The sequence below is a fragment of the Halictus rubicundus genome, chromosome 10, assembly GCF_050948215.1.
Source record: "Halictus rubicundus isolate RS-2024b chromosome 10, iyHalRubi1_principal, whole genome shotgun sequence".
Taxonomy (NCBI): domain Eukaryota; kingdom Metazoa; phylum Arthropoda; class Insecta; order Hymenoptera; family Halictidae; genus Halictus; species Halictus rubicundus.
The window spans coordinates 7993779-8014614 of NC_135158.1; the positions used below are offsets into that span (position 1 = coordinate 7993779).

At 43.7% G+C, this 20836-nt stretch overlaps 1 protein-coding gene across 1 annotated transcript in view; it reads right to left on the minus strand.

Moving 5' to 3' along the window:
• Positions 1-1450: 1450 nt before the first annotated feature.
• The window catches only part of Cad89d (cadherin 89D), a 61826-nt gene continuing 42440 nt past the window's right edge, over positions 1451-20836 (minus strand). The window contains exons 8-22 of the mRNA XM_076795534.1: positions 17171-18134; positions 16409-16567; positions 15377-15554; positions 13988-14252; positions 12462-12765; positions 10386-12103; positions 7766-7978; positions 7487-7575; positions 7088-7171; positions 6948-7016; positions 6131-6334; positions 5341-5544; positions 3200-3364; positions 2259-2620; positions 1451-1838 (exon numbers count right to left, since the gene is read on the minus strand). Of these exons, the coding sequence (XP_076651649.1) occupies positions 1810-1838; positions 2259-2620; positions 3200-3364; positions 5341-5544; positions 6131-6334; positions 6948-7016; positions 7088-7171; positions 7487-7575; positions 7766-7978; positions 10386-12103; positions 12462-12765; positions 13988-14252; positions 15377-15554; positions 16409-16567; positions 17171-18134 (5007 nt within the window). The 3' untranslated portion in view covers positions 1451-1809. The remainder of the gene's footprint in view (positions 1839-2258; positions 2621-3199; positions 3365-5340; positions 5545-6130; positions 6335-6947; positions 7017-7087; positions 7172-7486; positions 7576-7765; positions 7979-10385; positions 12104-12461; positions 12766-13987; positions 14253-15376; positions 15555-16408; positions 16568-17170; positions 18135-20836) is intronic.

Genomic DNA, 20836 nt, shown 5'->3' on the forward strand with positions numbered 1-20836 from the left:
GATACCGATTGAAGCTATCCCGATGTTTCGGACAATTCGATCGCGCGGAATGCCTCATCAACATGTCCCTTGGCCTTGATACGAAAGGTCACCGTCGCGGTGTCAGATCGCAATTCCCGACGGTGCTTGGGCACCTCTGGAATCTCTCTCCCCGCCGATCAAATCAGCGTGGGTGTTTTAATTACGATCAAATGAATCGTACGAGGAGATTCCTGGTTCCCCCGAGGTGTCACCGATATACATCGCCGATCAACGGACCTTGAATCTATTACAACGTGGATGATCGGCGCTCTAGAGCTCAGGGTCTAACCGAGTCCTTGGCAGCTTCGGGGGACAATGCTGTCCAAACACCGACCCACCGAATGTCGAACTTTTCTTCGTCGAACTATTGGGAATAAAACAGTTGTACGCGAAATATAAAATTTTATTAGCATCGATTAAATGATCTGTAACTCTGAGCAATAAAATCCCTAGCCAAATTGATCAAGAAGAGCCGAGTTTCGACGATTTGGTAAGCTCGGTTTGAAAAGAAGCGGAAGTTTCAGCAGAGACGCGTATATCTTTGCTTTTATTAACGATTTATTAACACAGTTACGTTTCGTCGGGCCTGTTCGACCCGCGGTATAAATTATACATTATTACATACATATGTTACACTTTCTTACAGTGAGTTTCATTATATTAATCGGTTTCGTAGCAGGGGACGTTACAAAATTCGTGTATTCACAAGAGTCGGGTGTAATTAAACTAGATTCAAGGTTATTGATTGTCGAGGACAAACTTGCAATGGGAATTAATCAAATCACACTCATTTTTATCGCACACTGAACAAAATCTTATGGAAGAGTATGTATTATTCTGAAAGAACGTATGGTTCTTTTTGGTCAATTTTCTTTCAGAGCAAATTATTATAATTAATTTTGGCAAATATTGAAATTTTGATGAATCACTATATCTTTCGTGATTGATTGAAATTTGGCAAGTTTGTCAGTGAAGTTGATCCAGAATGGCTAACTCTAGGGCTAAGTACACAAATTATGAAAGGAAACACTATGACAACGTATCAATACACAATATTCACACAACCTTCGACGCAAAATGTACACCGTACTGTACACAAAACATTTACACGTTCCGGGAAACGTTCGATAAATAATCTTCGCAGCGTAAATACAAAAAAAAAAAAGAATAATAACGGTCCTCGAAGTACAGGCATATCCTCACGCGTATTTACAAGAATGAGTGACTTTCGAATTAATGATTACTTTGGTAACGAGATGACACATTTTCCATTAAAAAAAAAAAAGAAAAAAAAACAATAACTTATTCGAGTGAAACCGTAAGTAGTCCGCGATTCGAGAACGCGTGTTGCTTCTGAGTTTCTCTTTTTTTTTTCTTCACCCTAACTCGACATGGTAACTCGTAGAAACTAAAATGGAAATCAGTCGCACGAAATCCATAGGAGCACGTGATCGCGAGAATTTTGTCTTTGTCTCGAATTAAGTAGAATTCATTGAGCATCGGATTTCCGTGCGTGGTCTGTCGAACGTAATGACGTCGACAATGGTCCGGAACAGGAACAAAACCAGCGAAGCTGAAGAACTATTCTCGCAACACGGATGATCGAAGAAAATTAATCTTATTCGCTCTTCACGCTGGAACCGTCGCGCAAGAACGGGCACGTCGTGCCGCAGGGAGAAGCCTGAATTATCTCGCACGAGGAACACTATGGACAATAAGAAACACTCATGGCCAGGAAGACTATCTATCCTACTTCCTTTCGGAGACTCCATCTTGATCTGTCTGTCCTTAGTATAGCATGTGGCTGCTCCTCGAAGCTGTAACACACCAATGTCAACCAAAAATCACAAAAATCCACGAAATTTACCGAAACATTTCATTCAATATTTCATCGTCCGTTAAAATGTTTCGATTCAAACAGTTTTAAATTAATAATGTAACGGCTTCCTTCGCAAGGAGTCTTCAAGCGATGTGAATTTCATATTCAATTTTAATTCTGCAAGACATACACATATAGTGTATCTCAGTGCACTTTAATGTAAACTGTAATAAACTCGAATACAAATCAAAACGAAAATTTTTGGCAATACTTTCTGTAATTATTTTGCGTTGCCCAGATCTTTCACCATTATCGAAAATGCAAAAATGACGGTAGCGACAACTATTTTCCCGTCGCGTTTTCTCCTTTTTGCGCCGCGGGAATCTCCGGCATACCGAAATTCATTCAGGAGGCTCACCGTGGATGCTCGACGTATTTTGCAATGAACTCGACAGCGAGATCTCGGTCCCGGGATGTTCGTGTATCACCGTCTCGGTGATATTGTTTTCCGCTTCGGAATGCGCGCGACGATGCTCGCGCGTGTGCCCGTCGTTTTTCCGCCGCCTTTCCGTCCCGACGCAGCAACGTTGTTCTCTCTGCAACGTCATCTCGTGGGAAAACATGGGCTCCCCGTTCGAGAGGGAATTAAAACGTTGCCGCCTCCTGGTGTTCGCCTGATTCGCGCGTCTGCCCACTATGCTGGCTGTGTCGTGGCTGCCGCGCGACATGTCGTTCACCCTTTCCCGACGTTGCAACGATTTCAGAGAGTCCTCGTAGCCACTGCGAACAAAAAGGACGAAACTTGATCCGTCATTCAGTAGGAATCCATTGGAGTTGTTAGTTGTTCAATTAACGCTAGGTTTACGGGGTTCTAAAACTGATTGTGTTACACTACTTCATGAAAATAACAGAAATGTATCTATCAAAATTTTTGGCCATTTTTATCTATCTTTTAAGCATTAGAGCGATTAAAATTTTATGTCACTGTTAATATCCTGTAATCAACTTCCTAGCTCATTATTCCTGAGACCTAAACATAAGCGTCTGATCAACGTCTAGAACAATTCTGAATCATCGTCAGTAGACAGCGGATTTTATGCGTTTATATTACTGCTTTATTATTTGAAGCTGTTAAATACATAATTTCTTGTGATTCGAGTGGAAAACTTTTCATCTGAAAGATCCGCCGTCGAATGACCAGGCCCGCACTAGACGGTGATCCGCAGGCTGGTTAGGGTTAGGTTGATCGTGCGAACGCTCGCGTTTCTTCCGCCGGAAGAGTAGCAGGGTCGATCGATCTGGCCGAACTCTCTTTTCAATTTAGATAGCACGAATAGCTCCCTAAGTAATTCGACTTACTTGCTGCTCTCGCCGCTGGAGGGGCTCGAAGAGTGACTGCAGTGGCAGGAGGCGCGCGCCACGATCCCAGAATCCTGACCGCTGGAATGCAAGGACGTCGCGGATGCCTCGAGGCCTTTCGGGGTCCCTGTCGTCCTCCCGGCGTGCTTACTACTACCGCCAATCCTGCAACCAGCCCCGGTCTCTAGCATCGAAATCGCGAAATATATGGAAATTCCCTGATACAATATTTGGTATATTGCTGGCCGACCTTGGCCCGGCGGCGCGGGGGAGGGGGTGGGTAGAATGCTTTCATAATAAATGCATTCCCCTCTGTCGCGGTTTTATTTAATTCCTCGGCTGCCACGGCTACTTCGGCCTCCCGTAGTTTGCGTTTCCTGATATTCCCCGGCTAAAAGATCGGCAAGAATCCACGATTGTTGTCGACGCAAGGCAACCGGCCCGCCATCCGACGCCGAGGTCGGCCCCTCTGGCCCGATTCCCCTTGGAATTTATCGGTTTTACGGTGGACGCCGCGCCATTAATTGCGCGAACGCCACACGCTGATTCTACGCCGGACAGGAATCCGAAAAAGTAGAGGCGAATTCCTCCGTCAAAACTGCTCCGTCGAGCTGATCGAATTTTCCGTTTCGTAAGCTCACCGTGGACACGTACGATTTCTTAGTTGTATTTAATTAATTCTTAGTTTTCATCGATTCTTTCGTGACCATGGTCCTCGCGTTCTCAGCTATGAGTGTCCGGACACTTGAAACTTTGCTAAAAGTGGCTGCAATTGTTACTGTATCTAACCCTACAATTACTTACAATGTTTTACCCTTTGCTCTGACTTCAACAAATCTTTGCACATAAATATTTTTATTTTTTTTTAACTTCTTTTTTAACTTCTTTGGTATCAAGTTTGATCTTCTTATTGGACCCAGTAAAAATAGCTATCTTATTAAATCTAATAAAAGTAATGATTTAAATTAGCTATTAGAAAATTAGTTCTGGTCAAAAGGGACGATAGAAGAATCAGACTGGCGCTCGCGAGCGAGCTTAACTAATTTTAAATTCGATTTTCCCGGAAAGCGAAGCTCCACACGAAAAAATATGATCCACGATTTTTTTTTTCGTTTGGTTATTACTCGACTGCAATTCGAATCGGCGACTAACTAGTTCTAGGACGTATACCTTTGTATGAGTGAGTGTCTGTGTAAAAAGGGTGTCAAAATAGGTCGCAATCGCAAAATCAAATTTCCGAGAATGAAGAATGATGAAGAGAGAATCAGACTTCTCTTCTCTGGCGTAACCCAGATTGCCGCCCTTAAGAACCAACTACGCTAATCGGTCGCATTATTCAATTAGTACGGTCCGATTTTCATGCGCTTTTAGTATTACAGAGAACTCGCAAAAATATTTACCAGTCAGGTTGTTTTATGTATGTTGAAAATATTTAAACTAAATGTACCGAATTCCCGAGAAATGTAATCAATTTGTTAATTGAACCCGTAACAGAAAAGTCAAGATTTATTGCTGTGCCTGCCAGTTCAATTTTCTCGTGCATATTTCGTCCATTTAAATTTTAGTTTACTCTGCTAATTGATATCTAAGCCAACTTGGCAGTCAAAGTGGTAATGATTTTGCATTAGAAAAAAATTGTCAAATACTTCTCCGAGTTCTACATCAATTTAATATTGCAAATATAATTAGTCTGTCTCGAACTTCTGTTAATTCAAAGCTCGAACCCACGTCACCAGTTCGATCCTCTGTGTTAATGAATACGCAACATGAAAAAATCGTGAAATGATTTCTCGAAATTCTATATTATATTGTATTGTAAATATAGTTGCTCTGACTTAAATTTCCGTTAATTTCCAGGTCGAGCCCACGTTCGTTTCTCCGCGGGTTTCCGGGGCAACAAGAATCGGGGCTAATTACTTGATTAATCTATGCATAAATTGGAGATGGAGGCTGAGCTCCGTAAAATACAAGATCGACGGGGCGCGGGGATATCCGAGGTATGGCCGCAAGGTCTGAACAGGTCATCGAGAAACGCGATTCCGGTGCTCTGCACCCAAATGGTTAATAGGTCTGACAATGAGGCATCGCGACGGCGCGCGGCAAGACCCTAACAAAACAGTAGCGTCAATTAATGGACTTACGCGTGGAAGCGAACACAGTTGGCTCCGTGCTCGCAGATGCTCTGCCGCCTCGGCATGTCGGCGCAGAATGGTTCAGGGTCGTAGTGAAGGCCGTCGACGAAGGTCGAGAAGAGCGGCGGCTTCTGTAGCGTCGCGGTCGGATCTGCCAATGCGAATCCAATCGGGCTGGTCGTCGAGAACATTGCTTTCTGCCGACGTTTGCGACTAACGGGTGAAATGCAGGAAACTCAGTTTACAATAGACGTCTCGTAACGCGTCCCGACGACCCGATGCTCCGTCGAACGCCGGGCGAACACATTTTTCATAAAATTTTCAGATTAAACCGTTTCTCTTTAATTTTAAAATTAAACCGCTATAATTTCGTAAAGGAAACTCGTACAAGTAAACCTCTGCTCATTTTTTAGAAATAAATACTTTTTTAAATTGAAATGAAAATACTTTCTTAAATTGAAACGACTTTAGAATCATTGGAAATTTTGTAGCAGTTTAAATTATTAAGCGTGTTCCAGTTATAGAAGTTATTATGTTAGAAAGAATAAAATGGAGTGGAGTAGGATAAGATGTAATGATATATTGATAATAGGGTCCAGTTAGAGGTTCACTGTTGTTAAATTTTGGAGCAGGATAAATTATGCAGAAATGTGAGTAAGGCGTGAGAAATTGATAAATAAAATTAAATTGTATATTTTTCGAAGGTTTTGTTAAATTGACTGGGATTAGTGCAGCGAAATGGTCAATTAAGGAAAGCTGAGACGGAACCCAAATTGTGCAGAGATCGTGCATCTCGTACCGTTTATTTCGGCGGACACAAGTGACACAAAGAGCCGTGACGAGGGCGCCCACAAAGACGACGCAGCCGAGCACTACGACGCCCACCTCGAGGGTGGACAGTAAGTAGCGTTGATTACCACGTCGAGGAGAACTTCCGGCGATGTCGAGGATATCGTATTCCTCCAACTCGCGCTTGATGTCCATTTTCTTCTTGTGGAACACGCTGAAAGCACACAAAATGGCATGTGGCAAATAAATTTATACAGGATGCTGTCAATCTGGTCGTACAACCCTTTAATGCATGTGTACTCTGCGATGACTGTACGATATTGCTAAAAATAAGCCGAGAACGTAGGATTACATTTTATTATCTGAGCTTTTCTTTTCGACAGAATCGAATTGAAAAATTTATCGGACACCGCGTAGTATGAAATATGAAACGGCTGATCCGTCTGATCATGGCTGGTCAATTCTACTTCGGGAATTATATACTGTCGGCTTACTTCTCTCTGTAGAATTCTAAGATAAGAAACAGCTTGTATATTTTTACAATAAAATAATTTGATATCTATTCAAATGTAATATGTATATCAAATTACAGAAAATATAAAATTTATATTGATTATTCTTTAGAATATTACTTCGTCTGTACTTCAAAAGTGTTCGGATACATTTGGAATATCAAAACGTATTGAAGTGTTACTTCTATCCCCTAATAAAATCCGAAAGTATGCAATTTTACAAAATAGACTTAATGTTAAATAAAATGTTTTCTCACTGAACATGCAAGTAAATTCTGTTTGAAACTGTAGCAACAAGGAACCCCTTTCACTTACTTGTGTAATGTATCCATATCTATCATGACGTTCAAGTGAGGATCGATGGCATAGAGGTAAACGTCCGTACTAAAAATAAAGAACAATCATAGCATTCTAAAATCACGATTCATGGTTTGCACCAGGTTAAAACCACTTACGACATCGTATCAATCAAATTCTTTTCAATGTGTGGCTCCAACTTCCTGATACGAACGTCCAGGCCCGTTACGTTCTGCAGTACTCTAAATAAAATTAACAATCTTTTTACAATGTACAAATCTTTTTATATATGTATATTTTATATATATATATTTATATATGTAACCAAAGTAATAAATTTGTCGAATAATTTCTCATGGAAGCATCACTCCAATCTTAATGATCGCGAATTAAAAATACTAAACGTAGTGCTAAGGAATAGATTCCGTTTTCAAAGGTTAAAACTACCAAACCGTTGCATATGCATAGTTCAAATCGACCATAATGGCCCTCATTTAACAAGACCTCCAAACCACACTAAATCTGGACCTCGGAGTCCGGTACATCATTATACTCACGCAGTAATGTTCTCGAGTTGCGGTTCCAGGTCCATCGGTCTCCGTCCGACGACCATCACAACTTGTTTCTGGTCATCCAGCACGTACACCTTCAGAGAAAACAGCGTCAGATAACGGAGGAGATATACGAAAGCTGAATTCAGACGGAAGTATACCGCCTTGGAAAATCGCCGGAAGGGGAAATTAGCTTTAACCCGGTGGCTCGAGTTTAACGACAGGTAATTAAGATTGTCGGGCGAGGGCGAAACACCGCATTGTGCGGGCTTTCGGGAAACTTACAAAGACATTGGCGATGCTGCTGCGCCCGTTTTCGGCGCCCCGTCTGTCGGTGGCCTTGACGTCGAAGCCGAAAACGCGTCCAGCATCACGGCCAAAACTCGCCACGGACCGTACTTGACCGCTGAGTGGGTCAATGGCGAACCGTGGAGCATCTTCTCGGCCAAGAATCTGGTACCGGATCTCCGCGTTTTCACCCCCATCCGGATCCTCCGCCTGCGGATCATTAATTAAACCGGCTGCTTTTTATCCGGTCTCTTTACGCCGATTTTTTACCAACCAATTAGCCACTCTCAACGTTTCGCCAAAAAAGGGCGGACAAGTTCGTCGAGCTATTATTAAAATCTTGCTGTAACAACTTCGGAAGGAACTAGTATAGTATATTAGTGTAATAATTTACGCAACCTAACAATTTTCTGGTATTGATTACAAGAATCAATATTTTTAATATCTTTAATGAAATTGGAATTGTGTGTCATGGTTTTGTCAATTCTTTTAACTATGCCTCTGTTTTTATGTTTCACCTGCTCATGTTTGTCATGTCATCTGAAATGATTTTTAAATAAAATATTCTTTTGTTTCGCGAAATGTATCAATACGCATAGCGGCTTAATTTTTGTTAATTTTATTGCGCCGAGTGTTTTTGTTCAAATCGTTTGTGAAATTCTCCGCTGTTTGTTCATCGTGTCAAGCTGATTTTTAATGGGGAATTTTATTCCCTTAAAGCGGCTCGAGCACTGGTCGGAATGAAATTGATCAAAGAACAAAAAAAAAAAAATATGGAATACAGCGGAACGCAAGCAGCAAAGTAATATTAATCGGGATAATTTGAATTTTAGATCCTGCTTGTTCTGAAAGTATAATGGGAACATGTTCGGATGAATTAATGTGTAATTCATTCGGACGTTTTTACTTTGCCGCGAACTGCATAGCACCCTTAAAGAGAAATATTGATCGACAGTGCCACTTTTTTAATTACACCCTGTCGTGAAAGCTTGCTCCACTGCTACGTAAATTTGAAAATCATTGCTGTCATATTTCTCCTACACCACGCCTCGATAATTCAAGCACGGAGTTTCATTATCCTTACACTATTTTGAAAGCAGCGTTTAAAAAATCTGTGACCCCAATTTTCTAAATAATTTAAATATAAACGTGATATAAATTAATTGGAACAGTTGAAATCATAACAGAATGCAATTGTAGGTAATGTCATAGTCACATTATAAAAGGTCCATTTGACCTAAATAGTGATCCTGATTTACTGTGAATTCAATTCACACTACCTCGAAAACAACCCTTAAAGCATTAACCCTCCATAACCCAATTTTGATATAGATCGAGACATAAACGTAAAATAGATCAGTTTAGAAAATCGAGGTAACACCAAACGTCAATAAAAATGTTAATTCACACAATAAGATGTTAATTTGACATAAATAAATACTGGTCTCGATTCACTCCGAATCAATTTTCGATATTCAACAGAATGCGATTCGTCCACAATCGACACTCGCAGAGGCACATTTTCGCGAAACAAAGAACGCGGAATGGGATTCCCCGAGCAGAATCGACAGAAATAAACTTTCCACCCTCTTCTATACACGCCGACTAAATTGATATTACCGCGCAGTAACATACGCAAGTCGGAAAAGTCCTCGAATATCAAAACCACTCAGTGTTATTACTAACAGTAGTTCCCGAATAGCGAAACCACTTTGAGCGAGCCAATCCTTCGGTTCCGGGCCGGGTTTCCCGCTCGGTCCATAATTCACCCTTTTCACGAAGCTGCAAGTTCACGCAGAACCGGCTCTGTACGTTTTAAAACGCACGCGAATTACTATGCAGCGAGTCAGAAAGCGAGCCCATTACCGCGCACACGGGAAAACACGAACGCACACACAGAGGACGCGGGGGCGAGAAAGAAGGAAAAAAAAAGAAAAGGGGGAAAAAAGGAGACAGGATAAGAAAAGCCGCAGCGTTCTGAGGTAACGATGAAAGGGGATGAAACACGCGTGGTTTCGAACAGGAACCGGTCTAATAAGTCTGCTTATGACCTGCCAATTCTGTTTGTTGTAACAACAAATCTCCAAAGAAAATGTTCTGCTTTGTTTGTACAAAAACCTGTTTCCTTTGTACAAATACTCATTTATTTATTGATCATTATATCTCAAAACATTATTTTTCAAGAAACGAAGGTGACCTTGGACGACCTTCGATAAATGTCGAATTCGCTCATATGTAACACAATGACTTCCAAGGTCATACAAGATCAGAAATAAAAGAAACATGTGAATTGACATTGGTTTTCGTGTTGCCAGTGAGGTATACTGTAAGTTCTTTTTTTTAATACTTACACTGGTTCAATTTATCGCGGACACCCTGTAGAAGTGTTACTTCATACTAGAACGTGGAGGAGAAGATCGCCGAAGAAGAAGAAAAAGGGAGAAAAGAAAAGGGGACGGGGAGAAGAAAAGCCGCGACGTTTTGAGGTTAGGATGAAAGGTAGAGGAACAATATGAGAGGGTGACACGAGAACCGAAATGAATTAACCCGGTGGAGGACACAGGCCGCGAGAGCTGATACGCGCCGTGAATGCACGCGTGCATGCTTGCATACGTACCTCGACTTTGACAACCTCGTAGCCATAATGGGCAGTAGTGGGTATCGCGGCTAGGATAGGCCGGCCCTTTGACTTGAATCTGGGCGCATTGTCGTTGACATCCTTCACCCTGACAACGACCCTGGCCTCGTTAGGTGCCAGACCATTCAGCCTTTCACCGACAACCGGGTAAATCATCACGGGCATCCCGCGACCAATCTTCACCCTGTCGACTCTGACCTTGGCCTCGTATCGATCGTTCACCTCTCTGTCCACGTCCGTCATCAGATACAGCGAGCCGTTCCTCGGGTCAATCGAGAAGTGCTCCCTCGAGTTAGAGTCGTCTGCCACGATGCTGTACCTTATATGATCGCTTTGATGACCATCCACCACGTCCAGCTTAGCTATCTCGACAGGTACCTCGACGTTCTCCTCGACCTCCACCTCGTAGTACCGATGTCTGAACATGGGGGACTTCGGTACTTCGTTTCCGTCATCGTCTTGGGCATCGTCAACGTTCAACACCGTGACCAGCACCACCGCAGTGGACGTCAGGCTCACCGGTGAGCCTAGATCGCTAGCAGTGATCAACAAACGATGGACCTTCTGAGCCTCGTAATCTATATTGGCGATGGTTGTGATCGTACCCTCCTTGCTGTCTATAGCGAAATACTGCTTCTCAGATCCTCCTTGGTGGCTCAAATCGAAGAGGATCAGACCGTTCCCGTTTCCAGTGAAGTCGGAGTCGTTGGCGTGCACCTTGATCACTTGAGTGCCTATGGGGCTATTCTCAAAAACAGACGCGTGGTACAGCGGCAGGGTGTTACCTGTCGCATCGTTCTCGGTCTCGTCGTAACCGTAGAACATCGGAGCATTGTCATTCACGTCCACAACGTTCACTTCAATCTCCACCGTCGAGCTCAGCTGAGGAGTGCCGTCGTCACGAGCGATCACCACTAATCTATGAGTGCCGGCCACCTCTCTGTCTAGCACCCCTGTGACTCGAATGATCCCCTCGTAAGGCGCCACGTCGAAGGACCTCGATACATTCTGAGGATTCTCCAGGTTCTCGTTCCCAGAAACCAGTTCGTAACTGACATTTCCGTTATCCCCAAAGTCAGAGTCCACAGCACGAACAGTTCCAACAGCGTAGGCCGCGTAGATGCCTTCGGGAACGTCGAATGTGTACCAGGACTTGTCGAAGATGGGCGGATGATCGTTCACATCCTCCACGTGGATCCTCACGGTGATGTTGTCCGCCAAGCCTGCGCTATCTTTCGCCAGGACCAGAAGACGGATGTTTCTCTCGGCTGGCAGGCCTCTGGCCACCGATATCTCGGCCGACCTTGGGTCCAGGTGGAAATACCTCCGGCTGGTGGTATCGAATCGTCGGGAGCCAACGTCGTCGCCGGATGTTGTCTCGTTCCCCAGGCTGTACGTTATCGCGGCGTTCGCTCCCTCGTCCTTGTCCTCCGCGAACAGCCGTATTATCGGCGCGCCGATCGTCGCGTTTTCCGGCACCAGAAGAAGAGGTGATCGACGGCTGCTGGGGGGCCGGCTTCCGGTGACATGCTCGTTCGTATCGAGCACGTCGTTCCTCTCGAAGGTCGAGTCGGTATCTGGCTCGTTCGAAACGCGCACAGCCTGATCCGGCAGCACGATCATTCTGATGAAGCTCGGCGCGTTGTCGTTCACGTCGGTCACCGATATCCTCAGCTCCGATTCCGACGTAAGACCACCTGGAACAACGGAAGTCGATCGGTTGTTCTTCGGTTGCAACGATATATTGTCTACTATGTAGGGATTAACGCTATTGGTATTGCTGGTGTTTACTCTATATGTATCTCAAATGCCTAGCTGATAAAAGTCCCAGAACTATCCCCACCGCGGGGTATACCCCGTAAGGGGCCGTGAAGCGCAGGAGACCTCGCCATTGTATGTCCGTGACTAGACCCGTGTGACTTATATCGAGTAAACGCTGTAAACGAGCTTCTGCGGGTGAAAAATTCTGTTCTAATGCGTTTCTGTAGTTTTGTCGAGACACATGTTACCCTTATGAAAACCTTGCTACACTGAATTGGGAAGAAAGAGGCTCACCATTGTCTGTAGCGACGATTTTGAAGGTGTAGTTCGCTTTCGCTTCTCTGTCGAGGGTGCGCTCATCGATTCCCTCGAAGTAGACTAAACCAGTTGTGGGATGGATCCTGAAAAGCTCGCTGCCTTGACCGTGAAGACTGAAGACAAAGTTTTGATTGATACCTTCGTCTTGGTCCGTGGCTGCGATAGGAGTCGACAAATTGACTTTGGTCCCGGGAGGGCTGTTCTCGAGGATTCGTCCTTCGTATAAGGACGACGTGAACATCGGTGGATGATCGTTCTCATCGAGGACAATAACTGTCACCTAAAATATTCAATACGTTTTCAGAAATTTCTCGAAAAACAAATATAGAAAAGTTCTGCTGAAAAGTCTCTGTGTGTTCGTGAAATCCAAAGTGTGCAGAATCAACGAATACTGTAGACATTTTACTTTCCATGTTTTCAGAAATTTTAAGAAAAATTGAGAGCTCCCTGTACACGACATCTCCTGTCTTGAAAATGTTCCTACGATCAATAGTGTTATTTAAATATCACCCGGTGATTGCACCTTAATTTTTTATCGTTCGACACAGTAAATATGTAAGTGCTTGAATATAAACGTTCCAATTTAAGTTTGCAATCATTCAAGTTTTTCGTTTAAAATAATTAATGAATAGCTCTCAACAACGGTCGAATTTATATGATATCATACAGGAATATTCGTGTCTGCAATCACGTCGCACACAAACACACCAGACACATTGACCACCCACCGTCAAATAAAAAAATATGGACGAATTTGTTACAACGGGGATACCGTTCGAACACGAGAGCATATAAAACAAATTAAAAAAAGAACTGGGTCATGGATTTCGAGTGCCACACTTTTGTACATCGTCCGATTTTTGCCATGGAGGCCAACTATACATGCATACACATAAATCGTCTCACAGAATTTGTTTATTGGGCGTTCGAGAACAAGAGATTATGAAAAAATATACTTTTCTAGAACGTGGCCGCCGATTCAGAATACGATTATGCAGATTACGATATAGAAATCGAATTTTCATGCTGCGGAATTTTAGATGCGTGTCCGTAAGTCGAACATGATGGATGGAGGAACGTATAGGGCAACAAATTTATGAGGGAAAGACGGTGCTTCAATATTAGGTTCCAGTATATTACAGAGAAGTCTCCCTTATTCCGAACTTTTCCATAAATCTCTGACCACCGCACAGAAATGAATTTAGGGCATTTAAGGAACACCTTGTAAAATATTCCTTCGACTTCCTACACCCAAAATTGTACGTGTGTAAATGAAATTGATGAAAAAACTGATCTAAGAAATTGACCGAATGACAGGGCGGTGGTCCGAGTGATTGAAGCAGATTCTGAGAGGGGAAAGGGGCGGGTCCGCGTCTCAATCAATTCGCTTTGAATCGGAAAAGAAAATTCCCCGGAGTGGCGTTGAACGAGTTCGACGCACCCCGGTGTGTCGCGTCGGCTCGGGGCCGAGGGGTTAATTACCGACGACGGGGAAAACTTACTTGGAAAACTCCGACCCCTCGGTGGCTCTCCGCAATTACGGTGATGCTATAATTCTGCCTGGTCTCGCGGTCGAGGCCATGCGGCGCGTACAAAGCGCCGTCCTCCGTGATCGAGATATCGGGGACATCTTGCTGATTGACGATAAAAAACCGGGCGCCGGTTGTGGACGTGCCGGTGGTGCTATTCTGCGGAAGCACTTGCCCGATGTACGTGCCTGGGACGTTCTCCTTCGCGTGGAAGACCAGAGGGGCGGTGGTCGTTCCCCTGCAATCAACGGCCATCGAGTTTTGGATAAGCAAACAGAGAGAACTCCCACGGAGCCGTTCAACTCCTGACCTTTACCGGCCCCGGCCAACCTATCAATTGCTCTCTCCACCTCACCCTTTATCCCTCTATCTCTCTCTCTCTCTATCTCTTTTTCTCTGTAATAATCGTCTCTTGGCCGGGAACTCCGTTGTTTTCGAACCCGTTTTACAACCCCCCCAGCGCCATCAAACCGAAGACACCGCTTTCTCACCAGTTACCACGCGGTACTCTTCTAGTAAACACGTGTTTTTCCCTCTTTCGCAAGACATTTGCTCGGGGAGAGCGTAAATCGGATCAGCGGATTTTATACCGTCTTAAAAGTGATTCGTTTACACTTGTTCCAAGACGTGCAGATCTTTATTCGTCTGGTAATAAGTTTATCTGTCGGATCTCTCTCTAACTTTTAAGTGGTTTTTCCTCTTTCGATAGATACGATAAGTGTGACTCACTTCCGTGCGCTAACTTTCGTTACTGTATTTGACGAACATTACAAACGCAGTGAATTCTCGGTATATGTCAACAACGCGGGTCTTGCCGGCGTCGTGTTACACACCCGCGGTCGTGGGGATAATTCCGCGACGTTTATCATCCACGGCTTGGCGACATATATAGAGAAATCAGTGTGTCAAGTTTCTTTAAGATTCTTCTTCAACTTTTCTTTTTGAGAAAAATTAGTGGGTGTAGTTTCGACAATCAACATATTTCTTACAGCTTGATAAAGCCCCTACAGAGAAGACTAAATTCCTATTCGATTCTCATGTCTTGCGATTAATGCAAACGGTTTTTACTTTCCATGTTAATCCGCCGTCCGGTCATTAATGTTTTGTTGTGTTTGAAAATGTACACAGACTCTGCATGTATGAAGATCCTGCTCGTAACGATTTAATACGACACGATTGTGTTGTAACATCGAGGGAGAAGATTTTTCGGCGACCCCAGATGTGTGAACCAGCATAAAATTCGCCTAAACGATCCCGCGAACGTGCGCTATCGCCGGCATCGATCTTAATTCCCCAATTACAAGGAGAAACAATCTCGTTAAAATATACCGCGAGACACCGTTCGCCGGTAGTTTCACTTACCTCGTGAAAATCCCCCTCTCGTCGTTAGGGTCGACCACGTGGATCGAGACGTTGGTGATCAGCATTACGTCCCTCTCGTTGGTAACGAGCGCCTCGAAATCGTACGTCGACCGGTCGAATCGCTCGATCTCTTCGACGACCGTAATCGTTCCCGAGCGCTCCTCCACGGCGAACGGAACTGAAATTCCACCGTGTATGTATGCAGCATGTGTTGCGTATTAACATGAGAGGGGGAGGCGAGCATCCTCGCTCCCGGTTTACGGGAATTAGGGTTGCCAGCTCGAGACGGGGCTCGCGGTCGTTAGGGCTCCTCGAGATCGCACGCTTATTCGTTTATCTTGCTTGATCGTACGTGTTCGTCATCGTGTTCTAATTCGCTTTTTCAATTCGTCGAGGAATCGACTTTTCGAAATGTGCATAGTGTACAATAGGGAACAACTGCGAAATCGTGTGCGCGAATGGTGCATGTCAATGCAGTTAATCGTTGAGTAACGAGGAATTAAGTAAAGACAATAATATCTTATTTTATTTAATAAGCATTAGATCCCTGAGATGTGGTGTTAAGCGTAAAGAGACTTGATCTGCACCACTTTGTCATTAAAAAAAGTGATCTTACATCCGGAAATAGGTTCGCACCTTTAAAACAGTGAACATTTACAAAAATCCATTAGTGTGAAAAATTAAATAAAATTGTGAAAAGGAGAAATACTATAAAATATACGAGCTGTACCAAAATTAGTCGCAGTCTCCAGAAATGAATTTACATCTTCCGATCAGTAGACACTTTTGTAGGTGGTTTCACAAAAGTACGTCTAATACTGAAAATCATTGCTGATAGTACAGGTTAAAAGAAAATTTCGCAATAACAGTAATAATAATTCCCAGCCGTCTGAGCACTCGCAGAAAGTTTCTTCGCAAATATTTACTGGTTCAAGGGCGCGGACTGATCCCGCGAAGCAATGTGTCTCACTTAGCCGTCGGATCACGACACCGCGGAGAGTTAATTAATTAATAGCCATTGTAGAGACTCACCTCCCTCTTCGTAGCCGTGGAGGAGATCGTAGATCAAATCGTTTGTCTTTACAGCGTCGTTTAAGCGGATTTGACCGACGCTCGTGCCGACTGGCACATTGGCGCCGACCCAAAATTCGTAAGGGGCTCCCACGAAGTCTGGTTCCAACGACTCCGGCCCTACAGTTTGAAATAGGGTGCCATAAAGATCCGTTTGCATTCGCATTCTAGAAAAGTCGAAATAAACCGAGGCGCATTCAGCGACGCGATCAAAATCGTTTCGGCTACAATGGGGAGCTTCTACGGGGGGAACACGGCGAAACGGGACGCAAGAGAATATATTTCGAGTCTTTCTTTCCCTCGGTTGTCTTGGGACACGATTCCCGACCATGCACGGCAAAATATCTGCGCTACGTTTGACGGATACCCTGGAGATACGAGATCTGCATTTCTGCAGCCCGAGAAGTCGCGTTTCTACGAACGCACCGCGTGCTCTACAGCGAGCCGAGCGTTCAAGAAGATAACATCGGCGATAACGTCGAAGGACAACCGGTTGAACGATTCTTTAGCCTCGCGAAATGTCACGCGAATTTGTCTTTCTATCGGTGCTGCGAATGTTAAGAGAATGCGATAAAATGTCTCACATCGAAATTAGAGTGTGTACATATCTTCTGTAACATGTAAAAATCTCAATTGTAACGCAAAAGGATTGCGTAGAAATGTTGCAACAGAAAATACCAAGGAAAATGCGTTTTAAAAAATTGATAAAATAAATTGTCTCACCGTTCGACCTGAAGATATCAATGGTGACCACAGCCAGGGAAAATCGTCGCTCGCTAGGGTTAGCAGGCTGGTCAGCAGCCTCGACAAAGATGGCGTGCCTTCCTTCAAGAATGGGACTCTCGGCGACGGTGATCGTGCCGGTAATCTCGTCGACGTGGAACGGTGGTGTACTCGTGGTCGAATTCCCGGGTTTCTGTAGTCTATACTTGACCATACCGTTCGACCCGAGATCCTCGTCGACAGCATGAACCTGCCCCAGGACGGTGCCCACCTTATTGTCACTCCTGGCAACCATCTCGTACAAATTGCCAGGAACAAAAATAGGATTGTTGTCGTTGGCATCCAGCAAAGTGACTTCAACTTCCACCGAAGAGCCATTCAACTTTCTGGAGTCAACCCCTAGGACTACGCTGGGCCTCCTTTCGATGGCCAGCACCTTCATACGTAGATGATCCCGTTTCTCGCGATCAAGCACCGATTGGTCCTTCACCGTCAGCCAACCGGATTTCGGATCAACCGAAAACGCACCCGAAGGGTCCCTCAACTCGTAATCGAACTGTCCGTTCTCCCCTTGGTCCCTGTCGCGCGCGATCACTTGCAAAACACTGAAACCATTCGGCAGGTTCTCCACGATGCTGATGTTGTACAGGTCAACCTCGAACTCTGGGAGATTGTCGTTCAGGTCCAGCACTTCTACCTCGGCTCTGGCTACCGCTGTTTTCAATGGATTGTCCACCTGGGACGCGTGGATCTGCAAGGTGAACGTGTTCGAGGGGAGGTTCTTCTCGGCGTCCAGGTCGATCGCTCGTTTCAGGAACAACGTCCCGTTCTTCGGGTCCAGGTGGAAGAAGCCACGCTCGTTCCCGGAGATTATGTCGTAACGGACCGACACGTTGATGTCCATGTCGCAGTCCGTTGCCTGGATTGGCGTGCTGAAGTTGATCTGCGTGAAGATCGGGTACTCCTGCGGATTGCACGTGACCTTGGAGATTTTTGCGAGACGAGGCGCGTAACGAGTTGGGAGGATACAAGGAAAACTGTGGTTGAGTTCACGAGGAAATAATTGACGCTTGTGTTCTTGGTGTGTGCTGGTTGCATTATTTTTGACATTGATGGATTTCTGAATGATTTTTGAGAAGCATCAGGTGCACGCCAATTTTCTTATAAATTGTTTAGAGGTTTTCGAAGTGTGCCATGAATTTGTGATTCTTCGAATAAATCGATTGTAACTTCACATTAAAATCTTTCATCAATCCTATTGAACATTTATTAATTAATTTTAAGACGGAGTAAATGCATCAGAAATAGTGGAGATTATTTTCGAAAGTAGTATGCATTTAGTATGTTTATAAGGAATCCACAAATTCGCGAAGAATGGGCAACGAACTAATAGATTAGAACAATAGATTGTAGAGAAGTATGTCAAGATTTCGAGATACGTTGACGTAATAATAGATAATTTTCGATTTCTCTGTATTCTCGCTGGTTACCATTGGCGTAAGTATCACGTTTTTGCACATTTTGTAACAGTACTTGCATTATTCTTATGCACCGCGATGTAGAAACCTTTGTTTTTTTTCAGAAGTTTTCTACATCATTGAACCACGTACTTACGCGTGGGAATAATATTTTTACTCGTTGTACTGATGGTTGAAAAGTTTGTTGACACAATATCACCCACACGAAATCGTCGAGGGAAAGAACATTACATATTTAGACTCTGTTCAAATACAAATCTTGTAAACCCTTAAGGTAAACATACAATGTTCCCAGTCATTTCACAAAAACCGAGAACAGTATTGATGTAGACTTGCGTTAGAACTTAGAAAGTCCGTCACGCTTCAGTTCTGTCGTTAAAGATTTTCTGGTACCGAAGACCAACATAATTATTTTGCACAAAAACATTCCATGAATGCCTGCATGGTAAATCTTAGATTTCCAATTGGTGTTGCAGCTTTCTTTTTTTTTTTCTAGAAATGTAGAGCAACAGTAACGGAATGGAAATATTGCATTAAACGTTCAAAAAAAAAAAAAAAAGAAAACAACTATAGTACAATGCGTTCAAACTTATTGAAACACTGTCAGTATAATTTCATATTTTATCAAAAAATTTACAAATAAGTAAACATTTGCTACGAATAAGTCAAAGATAAATACATGATAGAATTCTAGAGAAGGGTCGTGTAACAACATATGTAACAATAGAAATTAATCTTCGTTCATTCAATTACTTTTTCCTTGTAAAATTAATTCTGCTTTAAAGACAAAATGTCTGGTTTCACGTTTGGGATTAAATATTGCTTGGGAAGTGATAATTACAATTTCTATTAATTGCAGACGGCGGTGGTAAAAGAAATATGTCGACAGCAATTACACTCGCAATGTCGAAATACCGTGAAACGCCTTCTAATGACATAGTAGAAAATATCATAGTAAATCCGTGCTGAATCGTAATTAAGCTCCGACGGAGATTAATCTATTACGTAATCGCGATACGACCACTCTTCGCCAGTTATATCGAGAATACCCGCGGCAATGACCGCGTCAATATGGATGATCGTTGATGGTACTCGCATATTACGGAACGAACGAACCCGAGAACTTTCTACGCGGTCGTCGAGGCGCATCGTTCCCCTCATTCACGACTTCTCTGCGACGTCAATTTTTTATCCCGTCCTTAGAAATAAATATGTTCTCGACCCAACAAATATCAGCCTTCGCGCCCAGTTCTGTGTGGACCTGAACGCATTTATAGCGAATCGTCAAGACGTTTTCAATTACGAAGATCAATGATTCTGTTTTATTTTTACGACCAGGAACCCTTTACAAAGTACTTTACATTTTAATAAAAATTCTACAAATGTCCTTTCACACGGGATCATTTTTCGAACCTCACAGGGTCAAACCGAATCCTGTGAAAGTAGCCTCTAACACGTTCCCAACTATGTCAGCCGAAATTCCTCTAAAAAAGAAGGCCACCGTGAGAACAGAGTTCGTTCGAGATATTTTCCCGCGAATTTTTCCTAGGAGTGCACGATTTGTCGATTTTCCCTGCTTGTTCTATCTCTCTCTCTGTCTCTCTTGCTAACAATTCGTCTGGGAAATTCAATAACGCTTTTTTTCGGTGCCATTAAGGGAGTAGTTGGTCGCAACGGGTTAGCCGTTTGTGTTCCATGCGACGACGCCTGTGATCTAGGCTGTGCCACATCGCACTTAAGGCGGTAATGTCAGGGGTTAATACTTTCTTCCGCGGGAACCTTGAGGTATAAATCTCGTTCCGTAGGAAAACATGATCGCGCGATACTGTTCGCCGCGATATTTATCACAGGCGTACATAGAGTACGTTCGACTTTCGAGCGATACTCGCCGCGGAGTCGTTCCCTGAAATTTATTCAGCACGATTACGCCTCGGACCCGACCGAACGATGCTCAGAATGCATTCCGACGCGCGTCGAAGCCGCGATTTAACGCGTCGAGCGCCGATTTTCCAGCGATTTTCTTGCCGCGATCATGCTGGATTTATATGGACTTGTATGGTTAATCTTCCGAGACTCTATCGCTGCTATAATATTTTCTGATGGTCTCGCATTCCGGCGCATCGGTCGTATAGCGTGGTGGCTGCTGCGTATTTCTGAGAAACTGGTAAATGTTTTATACCCTGGATTT